At 36.9% G+C, this 14,927-nt stretch overlaps 1 protein-coding gene across 1 annotated transcript in view; it reads left to right on the plus strand.

The window, feature by feature from the left end:
• COL25A1 (collagen type XXV alpha 1 chain) overlaps window positions 1-14,927 on the plus strand; it is a 298,386-nt gene that overhangs the window by 170,847 nt on the left and 112,612 nt on the right. Inside the window, exon 5 of the mRNA XM_030271602.4 lies at window positions 7,689-7,706. Within this exon, the coding sequence (XP_030127462.2) occupies window positions 7,689-7,706 (18 nt within the window). The remainder of the gene's footprint in view (window positions 1-7,688; window positions 7,707-14,927) is intronic.

Here is a 14,927-nt window from a genome sequence, read left to right on the forward strand (position 1 = left end):
CATCTAGACTGTATTTTTTGTGTAGTTTCTAATATTTGCTGTTTTTTAAAAAGTGCTTTCTCTCTCTTTCTAACACTAGAAAGAAGTAATTGAGGAAAGAAGTAAATTACCATGTTTGGCTGTTAAAGAGTCAGTATTTTTATAATGAAGGAATAGTATTCTGTTTCACAGTATTTTTTTCTTCTGGAAGGCAGTATGTCTCAAGACAGTTTTGCTTTCTTCCTGTATTCTATAAAGCAAATGTCCCAGAAGACATTTTGGGATGTCAGACCAAATAGCCCTGATAAAAATGGAGTCATGGGAGAAATTCCCATTATTTTCCATTCCTGTAGAGAAACAGATGCTTCTCTACAGTCTGCTGGGAATTTCTGAGTCTTCTTTCAGATACTCTTCGAGATGCTACATACGGTCCTTTAATTCAGGTACAGGAGCTATGTAGCATGGATAAAGAGTAGACAAAAAATCCAATAGTAGTTTTAAAGCACCTGTCATTGTAAAGGAGCACAAATAGTATTCTTTTTCCTATGATAATGAAACATTCCTTAAAAACAGTGCTTATATTGACAATACAAGCACTAACACAGGTGCAAGAGCTGTTGAAGCCAGTTTAACTCTATAATCTTCCTTCTACAGTACTTGCATAATCATTTTCTGCATTAATTCATCATAAGAATAATTAAATCTTTTGGGCTAAGTTTACAGCAGACCTAACAGTTAAACTTATATGCTGTCCCACAAAGCCCTTTTGGGGAACTTTATATACTTACCATGACATTGCCGTTGAGTGTTTTAGCTGGTAATATCTCTAGCTTGTTTTCAAGAAGTTATTCATAGCCAGAGTTTAGCTCAGCCTTTATTTCTGTACCTGCAGCAGGTGTGTTTAAATATTACTTGGTAAATATCCTGTAGTACCTACTGCTAGAAAAGATCTGGGATAAGTAATAACTTGGAAATGCCTTAATTTTTTTGAGGTGTATAGAACTATATTTAGGAATTTGCTAAATAATTATGAGAAAAATAGTAAGTGTTATATGTGTGCTGCATGTGTGGAATCAAGAGGCACAGAGGAAACATAATAATAAAAGCACTACTGTTTTAATCCACTGGATAGTGTTGCTTTCTTCTTCCTTGCTACCAGGGAAGTACTGTCCAGAGATAACATCTGAAAGATAGTGTAGGTCGTCCCAACAGTCACAAATTTCCCTAGGATGTCAGCATATAAATAAGGTGGTGGTCATGCAGACAGCCAGGCTACTGATGACCCGTTTTACACTCTCAGCATGTCACCCACTCATGATGTGACAGGAAACCACAGCAAGGGCCGGCAGGAAAGTGAGGTAAGGCATTTTATTCCCACAGGGCTTCCCAGACACACTAACTTGTTATTGGATTTGACAAGTAGGTTACTGCATGGGCTTCTTATAAAGCCGATACTGTACCAAAAATAATGAGTTTGACAATGTGTGCATCCAACTGATGGCCCTGTTCATGTTAAGTATGTCTGGAATTTTTGGCATAGTCCAGGATCTAGGGTGGAAGAAGACAGATACTTAAGGAACTCAGTAGATGATAGGGCAGCAGTTTTTCATAGTGCTTATTGTTTACTTGATAGCTTGTTGAACTAGCTCAGTATATGTCTACCTATATGTAGTACATATTATCATTTATTAGTTATCGTTCGGAAGGTATGAATATGCACTCCTGGATGAAATCACCAGAATCCCTGCAGACCTGATTTAGACTAAACTGTTACACTGATTGTTAGCTCACAAGCCAAAGTAGTGCTTAGGAAGGGGGCTAAATGCAGCAAGGATGAAACAGATCAACATATAACCAGCAAATATGTTATGTGCTCAGCAGCAGTGATCCAAATCTAGCAGTGTGAGCAGTCAGCCCTCAGGGGCTGTATGCTTAGGAGGGGCAGACTGGAGAGGGGTACCTGTGAAACTCCAGGGTGGAAGTCTGCATGCGTTTAAGAGAAAGCTTCTCTTCAGCAAACACAAAGTAGTGTCCCATTTGCATAGGGCAAATACCTGACAGCTCATGATTTCAGCTTAAAACATTAATTTAATGTTAGAAAAAACTGCCATACTCTGCCTGGTCTTATTCCATTGCCAGTGAAAGTTAACCTGCCTGCTCATTGTCAGAAGATATAGCAAATAAACATCACATTTAAAATTAATCCAACTTTCTTTAGCCCTCTTCTCTCTCCTCTGATCACCTCAACAGGCATTGATCTCATCAAACAGGCATTTGCTACAAGACCAATTACTCCGTTTCAGCAGTATACATCCACTTTAAATCCTTTGTATAATTTGCATTCATATAACTGCAACCAACTTCTGGATTCTTAAGAAAATAAGTAACTTATGAAGTACTAGTGAGGAAAATTCCATGTTTCCCAAGAGAAAAAAGACAAAGAGGGGTAAGGTACAGGACTTCTCAGAGAAAGTGTATGTGGAAATCTTTAGTATCCCTGTGGATGGCATGAGCTAAAGTTTCTTATTAACAATAATTTCTGTAATGTTAATTTAAATACAGATTGGTTATGAGATTTTATATTGCAACTACATAAATAAATAGGCTAAGTAAGTAGCTGTTTTCTGTTATTTAAAGAAATAACAGAAATAAAATAATAAAGCAAGATGCATTATTTCATATGTTTGGTTATGTTGGACCACTGTGATTTGCCAGACTAACAATTCCTTCATTGCATGTTGAATCTGTCTTTTGTTAAATATCAGTTATTGCCTGGCTACTTCCCACCATGCTGTTTTTATTAATTCTGTCTTAGGTCTGCTTCTTTTGTTGTTTCTTTTCTTGTGCCTTCATTCTCAAAATGTACTGCATTTAGCTGCTGACAGTTACTCATCTTCTATAGTCCACAGTATTCCCCAAATCTCTTTTTCCACCCTCATCTTCAGTGTTTCTCTGATTTAACTGTTCCATTTTGTTTTGACTTTTGATTATCCCAGGGTCCGATTGGTATGGATGGAAAGCTGGTAGGTGATTTGTTCAAAACCAGTGTAATTTAGGTCTTTCATGTATTCCCCTCTTTGCTTTTTAAAATTACCTATGCCGAAATGTATGTTAGTCAAACACTGGCTTCCTTCAGCATACCTTAACCTAGCAGTTGCAATTCAGTAGCATGGATTTTTAATAGGTTGCTGAAAAGCCACTTCAGTCTTTTTTGCCTGTGCAGGGAAATGGAGGTCAGCCCTGCTTCTCCTGTTCACTTATCATTTTCTTTCTGAATTAGATCGGAAGGCAGATGTTCCTCCTTGGGTGCTCTGTCCAAGGGTAATTTCATGGTGCCTTTCAAACAGCAGGATACCACTTCTGACTACATTTCTGTGACTCTTCCTTCTTTCACAAATTCTTAATTTTTGTGTTTTAATTTCTGTGCATGGATTGTTGGCTGATTAAATCTGAACAGCCTCATGTACCATAATAAATGCATTTGTATGATATTCCAGATATTCATTAGGGATATGCTGCTTGAATTAAGTTCAAAATAACATTTAATTTTATACAATGCATTTGTTGGTGCATTTTTACTTGTGTGTATATTTGTATAGCTTTATGTTTCGATCTGTGAGCCTGGAAGTTTATGTTCCCAGCTCTTTAGAGATTAACACCGTGGCAAAGGTGTGAAAATCCAGTTTTGGCACTGTCTCTTGCTATTCCTTTTGCTCCCTCTCTTTTCTCCCTTCCCGGGGCACCCCTTTTCACTGATACTCTGGATACCTATTTTCTTTTCTATCCTTTTACTTACTACAAGCTCCATTTCCTTTGCAAGCTAAACTTGTTAACCTTCAGTGTCAGCTTTCATTTTCTCCTCTTTCTCTGCTCTTTGAGATTTCTTTGTACTTTTAAGTAACTTGTGAAGTTTGCAACATGCAGTCAATTAGCTTTTTCTTTCATCTCTTTTAGGGGATTGATAACTTACCTGTTGACTTTAGTTACACCGTGGATATTTTCTTTTTGTTTTAATATCATTTCTGTATCAGCAGCTAATATTAGGTTCAATTGCTAGGAGGGGATTAATTGACAACAGTAGAAGACCTTCCAACATGGCAATTAGAATAGGTTGCCAAATCCCTTTGTTTGCCTCAAAATAGTGTATTAAGCTAGTAAATAGGAATATAGAAGGGAAAATTGTTCTGAAAATTGAAACCATGAGATATTATGCAGCTATACTCACTGTAGTAATTTAGATTATAAAAAAAAAAATAGGCATTATTCAGTTGAGATACTCAAGTACATGAGCAATAATCCAGGGTTCAAAGTAGCAACCACCCAAATCTGCCTAATCAGTCAGTGGTGGAGGGACTGATCCCTAAATGCCTGCGAAGACGGCAATTAGTTGGTAGCTAGAATCAATGAATCAATTTTAAGGTATATAACAGATTTCATTAGACAAAAATCAGAGTAATGCTGACTTTTCAGTCTTGAACAGTATTTTCTCCTCGTTGGTTTTCTAAAATATAGAGAAAGACTTACAGCTAAAACATTTTAATCCACAAGTAACATGAACTGGAGGCAATTTATGCAGCAGTGAACCAGACTGATTTCAGCAGTCCTGAGGCCATTTTGGGAACACAAGCAGATAAATCAAGATTGAGCTTGCTCCAATGAGCTATAATATCAGATTGAATTCATGTTTAGAGAGTTTTTTAATGAACAACGAAGTAACTTAATGAGCTTTATTCCTGACCCTTTCACAACATGCAAAAATGAGAGATGGCAAAATTAACAGTCCCTTTTTTGTGTCCCACACTTTGAATTGTTGTTGTGTGACAATAACCCTTTACAATTAAGAATGTCAGCGTGTTGTGATGCTTTTCTACCCATACCTTTGTAAGAAGAGCTGATGAGTTCCATAATTCAGTGCCTGCTGCGCCCTCTGGGTAGTGTCACTTACTGGATCACTTTTGAGAAGGGAAAATTCTACTGTAACTGCAGTGGATAGTAGGGCAAGGAGTAGATAAGATTACGTAGAAATATTGAAGGATTAGGAACCATTGTAAAAACTGGAAAATAATTACCGTCACTAATGCAAATTTCCTTCCATGCTGTAGGAGCTAATAGCAGAGGGGTTAAAATCATCCTGCTTTTGAGTACTTTTGTATTCAGCATCTGCATTTATAGCTAAATGCAGGATAATTATAATATTGTAGCATATATAAACTAAAAGTAATGCAGCAAGTATAGTCCCCGATATCTCATTGAGTTTTCTGTCTACTTGAAAGAACATTGTCCTATAAAAATTCATTTTGCAGCTTTTTCTGTATTGGAGACATGAAAGAAGAGTAATTATAAATGCTCAGTACCAGAAGGGCAAAGTAGTGCTGTTGAGAGTAGAAAACGCTTTTGTGTGAGCACAATTGCAACCCTTACCTCATATTCAATTCAAGATATGTTTCTGTTATGTATATATGTCTCTTGTATCATACATATAGCATGTACCATGTGGACACTTAGAAGCTTCTATGTCTTAGATGAAGGGAAAAGAGTCAGTTTTCAAATCTCATTGTTGAAATATATGTGCATGTATTCTGTTCATTTGCTTTCTACTGCTTTAAGTCAACTCTTTGTTGAAACATTTTGGTAATTTTAGACCTTCATTGAAGTTTTTGATTTTTTAATTTATATATGTCAGAGACAGCCTTTAATGCTTTGGTCAAAATATATTGCAACTTTAGATATTCTTGTGAGCAAGCGTTTTCTGAATTTTATGTATAAAGATTGCATGCACAGACCTCAGTTTAGGTAATTTATACGATTTTATTGTACTGGCAATCAGGAACAATTTTATTGTTCCTGATTATTTTAAGATCAGGTATAACATAAAATAGCTTAAAACCTGCTGTGAGGGGAAGGTTGAGGTAATATATGAGTGCTGAGGAGTCTCAATCATATTCATTAACCCAGCATGATGTGTAACTTCATAGAGCTCACCAACTCAGAAAGTTTTAGCTAATACTTGAACTGCCAACCTCAGCCAATAAGTTTGGGGTTTTTTTATATTCTCTATGGTGCAGTTTTGTTCTAAGGAATGAATAGAAATTGCAGCATCCCCAACAAGGAATACTTTATGCTGCATTCAGTGTAAAGATTAGATAGCCACAATAATTCTGTATTTTACTATTATTCCTCTGTAGCGTGATTCCATATATTTAAAAAATATTTTAAATGCTTTGTGTGAATTTAAATACCATTTTTTTGTGGTTTGCAATTGGCACAAGAAATTTTATTAGTTACTATAAAAAGCATTTCTTTATTTGCTTTTCATGTTGATAATGGTTCCCAGTTGAAATGCTTCCACCTCCCACCGCATCTAAAATTGCTCAGAATCACAGGATGGTTGAAGCTGGAAGTTGGAACTGGTTACACCAGTTGACCTTGGAGGTCGTTTCTTGTAACTCTCTGCTCGAGTAGAGCTATCTCGAGCAGCGTGACCAGGATCATGTCTAGATGGTTTTTGAGTGTCTTTAAGAATGGAAACTCCACAATCTCCCATGATCCTGTGCTTGGTTAACAGTCAAAAAAGTGTTTCCTGATGTTCAGACAGAAAAATTTCAACTCTCCGTAAAACTACCTTACAGCTGAAGTGGTTTTATAAGATTTAAAAGAAGTCTCCATGCTCAGTTTCTGTCAACAAAAGGAAACATAGTTTCAGTTTAAGTGAACTATTATTTTAATTATCATAAAACACCAGAAGCTAAGCTAGCCCTAGGCGTTTAAAGGAATTCTCTCTAAGGAGAAATATGTAATTATTTTTCTCTGTCCTTACAGTGTGAGCTGATTGTCTGGGTCATGTTTTTTATAGTCAGAGCTACTGTACTGTTTGCTAAAATAATTTTGCTTCATGCAAATAATTTATCTTAAGGGCAGTAAACTAATTCATGACTTTCACTGTTTTTTCTGGTCTAAGGAAATTAGGGATAGGGATTCTGCTCTGTAAGGGCTTGCAGCAAGAAGAAATACAGTTCCTCATTGTGCAAAGGGTGCCTCTCCACTTGTCTAGGGGTGATCTAAGGGGGATGTTGATTAATAAGAGAGACTAAATATATCAGCTGTCTTCTTGGATTGACTGACAAAAGCTCATTTCAGGCCTTTCACAATTGCTTTTTTAAATACTGGTTTATACTTGCTTAAAACTGCGGCGCCTGTAGCAATGGCAAAAAGACTACTGTTTGTCCAGCAATGTGTTCCTCCAGTTTTGAGACTTTGTTCATTCAATAAGCAGTAACAGTAAATAATTAGCATCTCCTTGAAGCATGGAGGTAAGCCATAATAGAGAAATAAAAGAGGAAAAACCCATAATACCTGCTCTGAATCAGCTCAGCAATTCTGGGTCCTTTCTTGCTTGAGAACTGTCAATTAGGTCTTCCTATCATTTCCAAATCATTAAGAATATCTAAAATAAGTTTCTCTAATGCACTTTTGATATGTTTTTATATTTTATTTCTAAAATCAGTTAGTTGCAAGAAAGGTCATCTGTTTGAATTAAAACACTCAAATTCAGTATCAACCAACTTAAGAGTCCAAAATCTGACTTCAATGCAGTCACTCTGTGTTTTGTTCTCCTTATTAGAGAGCACTGTAACTATTTTCTACTATTTAAGGAGTTCATCCTTGTCATAACTTTCCATAACCTTTTGTTTTTCTTGGTTTTTTTTCAGGGTCAGCCTGGTCCTCAAGTAAGTGCCATCTTATTTTCTTACATAAGTAACAGTTAAATACAGGGCCCACTGAGCTCAGGTTGTCTACAAAGTATTTTACTGTATTTTTTGATCCTACCGTTGTAAGATAGAAACTGGTAACCATTGCATAATTCTATAAGAAATATATTTCCCAAGAGAGAAATATGCCCCCCACATATGGCTAAGTTCCCTCAGCTGTCTGACCAGATGGTGGGGTTAACAACATAATACTGAATAGAGCAAATCTCCTAACTATGGCTTGAAACTTTGCCACCAAACTTTAAAGCAAGATAAAATAACTTAGCAAATGTGTAGCAAATGTAATACTTCAACTGCTTATTAATCACATGCTAATAATGTTGCTATAATCCAGGCACCCCTCAGTTATTTTAAATATTGCACTGCTAGCTATTTTGATTAATTAGATACGCTGCTTTGAATTAGTTCTGCTTTATTTAAAAATAGTAGAACTTTGTCTTGTGAGCCATAATTGAAGACGTAGAAATCTAGGGACGTAACTTCAGTTCTAAGGAAGAAACAGACCAGCAGAAAGGAAACATTACATATAGCAAAAATTAAATGTGACTTAATTGAGTGCTATAAAAATATGGAAGAGCAAGGAAATACGAAAAAAAAAAAAATTACCAAGCCAGTACCAATGCCATACTTAGTGGAATCAGTTGAGAAACTCAGGCTTTTTGTATGCTCCATATGCTTTGTGGGAAATAAGCTTGGTCTGTGGAACTGTCTTAGCACAATTCAGTTGCCCAAACTGGGATTTCTGTGAGGGCCTTTTATATTTCAGAATCATAATTGAAAGTTAAAGCTTTACCACCTTATTGAATGGCAATTTTTTTTAGTTAAGATTTTCATGATGAGAAGCTAGTATTTATTTTAGATTGTTTAGTTTCTGAACATAATCTTCTGTTGAAAGACAGATTGATTTACAAACCCTCAAACCGCTTGACCTGAATGCACAGTGTCCTTGCAGTGCCAGACTCTGTTTAACAGAACTGTGTAAGAAATCCATATGATGCTGGAGATAACCACTGCCCATGGCACTTATATTTCACAATAGGCTCTTGATGTATGGGCTATACAGAGAGGCATCTTCAGCCTCTGTGCTGCTGGGGATTGGTTAAGAGAGACTGTGATTCTGTCTGGCACTGTAGCTCTGAACAAGCTCTGTTGAGGACCTGAGGCTGGTTCTTGAGCCTATGGGCTGCCCTCTAGTTGATGTTAACTTGTGCTGCCACCCGTGGCCTTTCCTTCTGGGTTTGGAGCCCCACCTCACATATTTCACTTGCCTAATGCTTGTAAACAGCTGCTCAGTCTTTGGAGCTCATATCTCTACATGAAATGCCCTGGGATAGCTGTAGGCAAGGAACCACCAGGGAGAGGGCAGTGTGCAGTGCTGTTTCAAGGGCAGAAAGGCAGAGAAATCTCATCACGGGTGTAAGAGAAGTGAGGTGCAAACCAAAATAAAAGCCCTCTAAAAATGTTCCCCATGTTTAAAGAGAGAGTTCTTACATGTTAACTTCAGTAATTCCTCCCAGTGGAAACGTTCACCTCTGGGTCATCACCATTGTCCTCAGCAGCATGTACCATTATCATTAACAATGCCTTTCCCTCCTTTTCAGCTCAAGATGCTCTTATTGTGTCAGGACGATATGTGTGTACTCAGTCATTTCAACTGGCTGATAGAGTCCAGGAATAATTCTTTTGGGAGCACTGGTGGGGAACACATAAGGGCATGAAACAGAGTTGTGTTCAGCTTTACATTAAGATGCCTAAACCCAGAAGCTTGTGTTGTGTAGGTGTTGACCTACGAGGTGTCTAAGTACTCCTGGCAGTCAGTGAAGGTTAAGTCAATACTCAGTGCACCTAGAAACCTGTCCAGCTCATGGTGAACTCCTTGGGCTCAGTTACACTGTCTGCATTCAGGCTTTTGTTGCTGTGTGAATTGATTCAGCATCTCCGGCCTCAGCCGCTGGATGTTTTATGTACTCGGGCTGGAGTCTGTGTTGGGCTGTGGTTGTAGCTGTCAGTCACAGGCAGCTGTCTTGGATACCTAGGCAATCTCTCACATGACACTAGCTGTGCACATTCATGCCTTCTCATTCCAGATTCTGACTGTAGGCAGCTGCTGAATCAGATAACTATTCTGCTGAATTGCTTTATAGCCAGTGTTGACATCTACGAGTCCCAGGCAACTACACAGAGGCTGTACATTTAGAAGTTTATCCCCTTAAACCGAAACTCAGATCCAGATAACTTGGTGAGACAGCATTTTTAAAATACTAAAAGTGGAGATTTTTAAATATTGGAAGCTGTGATTGAAAAATCTCAAGACTTTTAAAAATCAAAAGTATCCACAGAAAACAGAGTTTGTTCCCATACAGACAAAATAAATTAAAACCCCTTGGCATGTCATTAAGTAATGTAGAAATTCCAGCCTATTATGATTGCTAGCAATTTCCCTGGTCTTAACTGTGTCTGTGAGAAATTCAAAATTTAAAGTATTGATCAGTTGGGTTAGTAAGTAAAGGCTTCCTGGCTTGAAAGAACAAAATTGCTATGCTGATTGGAGAAGCACTTAGAAAGTTTCTGGTGTTCTAGCCATGCAAGTCCATGCTCAGGTCAGGGATAAATTCCAATAATTTCCACACTCACTGTTTTATTAACCCCTGTTCTTTTTCACTCTGTTTTATAAAGTACATACTTTATTCACCTAACACACACCTAATTATTGGGCACGTCCTCCTATCCTTTAAATTTTTTTACTGCTTATTTTCTTCAAAAATAGATGACAAAATAGAATATTGCTTCACATTTTCCCATTTTAAATAACAAGAAGCTTTATTACAACTTACAGGCATTCTTTTTTTCTTTCAGTAAAAACTTATGGGTCTGTTGTATTTCTCTAAAAAGTATAGATCACAACAAAAAAAAAAAAAGAATTTATAGCCTAATCTTTTAAAAAAATCAAGTCCCTTCTTATGATTTTGATTTTCTGCTAAAAAGAAAGCTAATTTAAATACCATGTAAATAGTGTTTTTCTGTTAAAGAGCAAGAAATAAAATATTTAATATTTTTGCTGAAATAAAATTCTGACTCTTGAATGACCCAAAAAAATATCAGCTTTTTATTCTCTGGAATATAAATATATATTTAGATTAGCTTGAACCAGAAACGGTTTTTCTCCCAGTAAATCTATACAACCAAATTCTGCCCATACTTTCTCTTTTTAAAATAATGGAAGTATTCCTGCTTGTCAGAGAACAAAGTTTAGCTTCTAGTCTCAACATTAATTCCGTAAGAAATGTACTATCTGGGTAAGAGAGAAGGCTGGATATTTTAAACTTTTTTTGTTGTTTATAGGTAAGGTTCATGTAAATACCAGAAGCCATGCTTTTAATACTATGGTGAAGAAAAACAAAATAATCCTTTAAAAAAATCTTGCTGAACTAAAGTATTAAAAAATGTAAGTGTGGGGCAGGGTGGTGTTTTGGTGTGACTTGGTCTCAGCCAGGCAACTTTTTCCTTCTTTGGGGCAATATCCTCCCCCTGGCCAATCTCTAGCACAACATTCTTTGTGTCTCATGTCAGTAGGCATGAGCACTCTCTGTGTGGCACTTTGACATACAGCAACCTCACAGATGCTTCTCCTTTCTCTTTGGCGGCTGTCCAAGTCTGCATTAGAAATGAAAAAAGTGTTAATGATTGATATTTGTTTTCATGAGATTCTTGTTTTGCTTTGTGTGACACGTCCATGGATGTGATGTTGTAACAGCCTGAAATTTCCCAGTGCCTGTTGCACGATAAAGGGTTTCCATAGCGATTGTGGTGACAAATGTACGTGTGTCTTTTTTTCACCATCAAGCATCAGGGTATGTGACTAGAGTATTTTTAATTTCTGATGACAGAGATTCTGATTAATGGTTAAACTGGCTATTACTGGCTTGTGCTGTCAACAGTGCTGGTGGGGACCATTTTAACTTTTAGTTTTCTGCGTTTTGTCAAAGGACAGAGAAACACAGCAGGTCACAGGCCCTCGTTTTGAGTGGGTTTGGAAGGCAGCAGTCTAGGGAAGATATTTATCACTTCCTAGAGAAGACTGTGATGGTATGGAGACTCCTAGATCTTAGAAAAGAGTATCTGACAGTAGGAAGGATGGGGAAGGGATTGTATAAACAAAGTGTATTTTAGTTCCTGTTGAGCTTCCCTTTCAGTTTTGGTAGTCTTGGGTTCTGCATTCCATCTGTGTTCCACAACCTGTTAAATATTGCTGTCAGTGCATGCCATTCAGTAGTGGGACAGTTGATAACATCAAGTGATTGTGTGTTTTTATGGCTTTTTAAGCTATGGGCAAGGTACATAATTTCCTATTGACCAGTGCAGCAGAGTGGTCACTATCTGTCAGATTGTTAGAGTTGGACATGTTTCTTTTTTCTGATCATCATGAATTGAGGTGTAAACTCCACATTCCTTTTTTTTTCTGGCAGTTTCCTCTCATGAATGTCCCAAAATTCTTTACTTGCATGGAGAGTGGGGGAAGGAGGCAAGAAATACACTTATGAAGGACAAAATCAGCCGAAGACTGAAGCAATATTTCACTTTCAGATACACAGTGCAGTAAAGTTACTGCCCCTGGGAGAAACCCAGTGGTTGTTCCCAGGCCATCAGCTGTTCTCACTGTTAAGAGTGATCTTGTGGGGTATTTCTCCTAGAAACTCATACCCTATGCTCCTTTTAAACTTCTGAAGAATTGTATTACTCAAACTGATTATACAAATGCTAGTCTGCTTTTGAGTTACAAGTTGCAGGCCAGATTTTGCTGTCAAACTTTGACAATTAGTTTATTAATATTAGGTAGCAGACATGTAAAACTCTGTTTCTTACTTTCTTTGTACGAATAACAAAGATAAATTCGTGATGCCTTTGCTGCTAATAACAATTTACTGCAAATTATGAGATGAGAAATGAATCTGAGGGCATCACATATATAAATAAGCTTGTATGGAGTTTCATATGTGTTTAAACAGGCAGAACTTTAGTTGCCATTCTCCTTTCTTAAATGGTAATAGCATTTGTGAACCCCATTGAAATTATGAGACCTTTTTAGGGAACAGCCCATATTGATTTGTGAACAAGAAGAAACAAATGCCATTTTCATGGTTTTTTGTTTTATGTTAGTTGCTAAAACGAACCACATCAGAGATTGTTAAGAGGAGAAATCATGCTCAAAACTTCATTTACTGTATACATAAGTGTTTATGACACAAAAGAAGCCAGAAATGTGTCTTCTCAGAAGGCGATTGTGCATTTGTTTTTAAGTATGATGCTTTCTCAGCTTCATATGTAATAAAATTGAAGTTAATTTTGTTAAAAGGCATTGACGACAACAACAATGAGCGCTTTCAAATATCAAACACTTCAGTTTCCCCTGGTAGACTTATGCACATGTGTAAACCAGAAGAGCTATGAATATTAAATGATTTTCTTGGCTAAGCATGGAGAGTGGGGGAGTATTAGTGCAAGTAAGAGGATTCTTTGCTTTGTAAAGAAGAGAGCACAGAATTGGAAATTTAGGGGGAAATTGTTCTGAGCTACCTTTTGTGCCAGGAGTAAGGAAGCACCACACATAATATAAAAAGGCAGAGAGGAGTAAAAGTCCCACGCATCAACTAACAAAATTATTTTACAATTTGATACTATGCTATGCTTTCTACATATTTTTTACTTGTCTTTTCCCACCCTTTTGTCAGGAATTGCAAAGGAGCCGCTAATGGCAGATTGATGACTTAGCAGTACCCTGCTAAGTGAACTTAGCTGGGGATAATTAGGCATTTTAGAGCTCTGCTCATCAGGCTCTGTCAGACACCAGGAGGAGGCCAGACTCCTACCCCCAGTGCTACTGTGTTCTTTTACTTACTCTGTTAGGCAAGCTTTTGAGTTACAATTTCAGTAACTATCTCGTGCTGAAATGGCAAGATGTTCAGCGGTTCCACAGCATTTCCTGGAACAGATAATTGTTGGGAAGGATGAAAGTTTGACAAGGAAGTTTAACAGATATGTATGCTTGTCAGAAAGAGCTCTTAATGTAGAATCTGAGAACAAAATAGAGATGGAAGCAAGTTTTTGTATAGAAGAATAATAGGTGTGTAAATTGACAATTGCTGAGCCAGTCGTTACTGGACAACTAAGAAAGCAAAGGTTAAGTTGAGTTAGAAGGAGGTTTTATGACTTAGGGCAAAGGATATGTTGACCACAAACAAAAAGATGCTTTTACCAAGCAGAAATAGGTCTTAGAAAAGCAGACGAGCATGCCGATATGGCAAGTAGAAAAAAGGTCTAAGAATTTTCCACTGCAAAAAACCTAAAAAACAACTTTAAGCTTAAACTGTAGCATACTAACTCATGTGATTGGATAGTATTGACCATAATATGGTAGTGATAGTAGTTATGATAGGCTGTATGTAATAGTAAAGATATTGATGTATATGTAATAGTAAAGGTATTGATTGGTTGATTTTGTATTAAGATGCACAGCAAAGACAAATATATAATACATTGTAACCAAAATTAAGGGGTTTTCAGGCTTGTCTACAGCTGGAACTGACAGCTGTAGGTGCAGGCTCTGTCAGCCACAACCCAGGACTGTTGTAACATCTCAGATACAATAAACAGCATTTTGAAGAGCTGCCTGAAGTCCCCCATCTCTCGTCTCAGGCTCTTACTGATAATTTATTTCTTATTCCCTTGCTTGATTCAGAAAGTATCAGACTTGAATTCTGTTAATTTTACAATTACCAGTTCAGTCTAGGTTTTGATTTTCTACAAACAGAAAAATAAGAATATCCATTGTACAGAATTCTGTGAAAAGGGCTCCTCATGCAACATAATTATCAGCTCTGGATGTTCTTGTAAAATAAAATCTGCTCCTATGAAGGTGGCTTCTTTTACTGAATCTGAAGATCTCCTTTGGGAGTAGCTGTATGCAATAGATAAAGAAAGCTTTGAAAAAAGTTTGATGCAAAACTTTTAGAAGTCGATCTCATTTCATAGTTCACATAGCAACAATTTATAATACTGTTAGTCTGAAAAAATAAGCCCTAAAATTAGACAATACATAAAACTAATATTTAAAACTCTAAAAGAAAATATGCATGAGAACTTTCTATTTGGGAGGATGCTACCAACTTTTCTTCATGATGG

Source organism: Taeniopygia guttata, chromosome 4 (genome assembly GCF_048771995.1).
Source record: "Taeniopygia guttata chromosome 4, bTaeGut7.mat, whole genome shotgun sequence".
In the NCBI taxonomy this organism is placed as follows: domain Eukaryota; kingdom Metazoa; phylum Chordata; class Aves; order Passeriformes; family Estrildidae; genus Taeniopygia; species Taeniopygia guttata.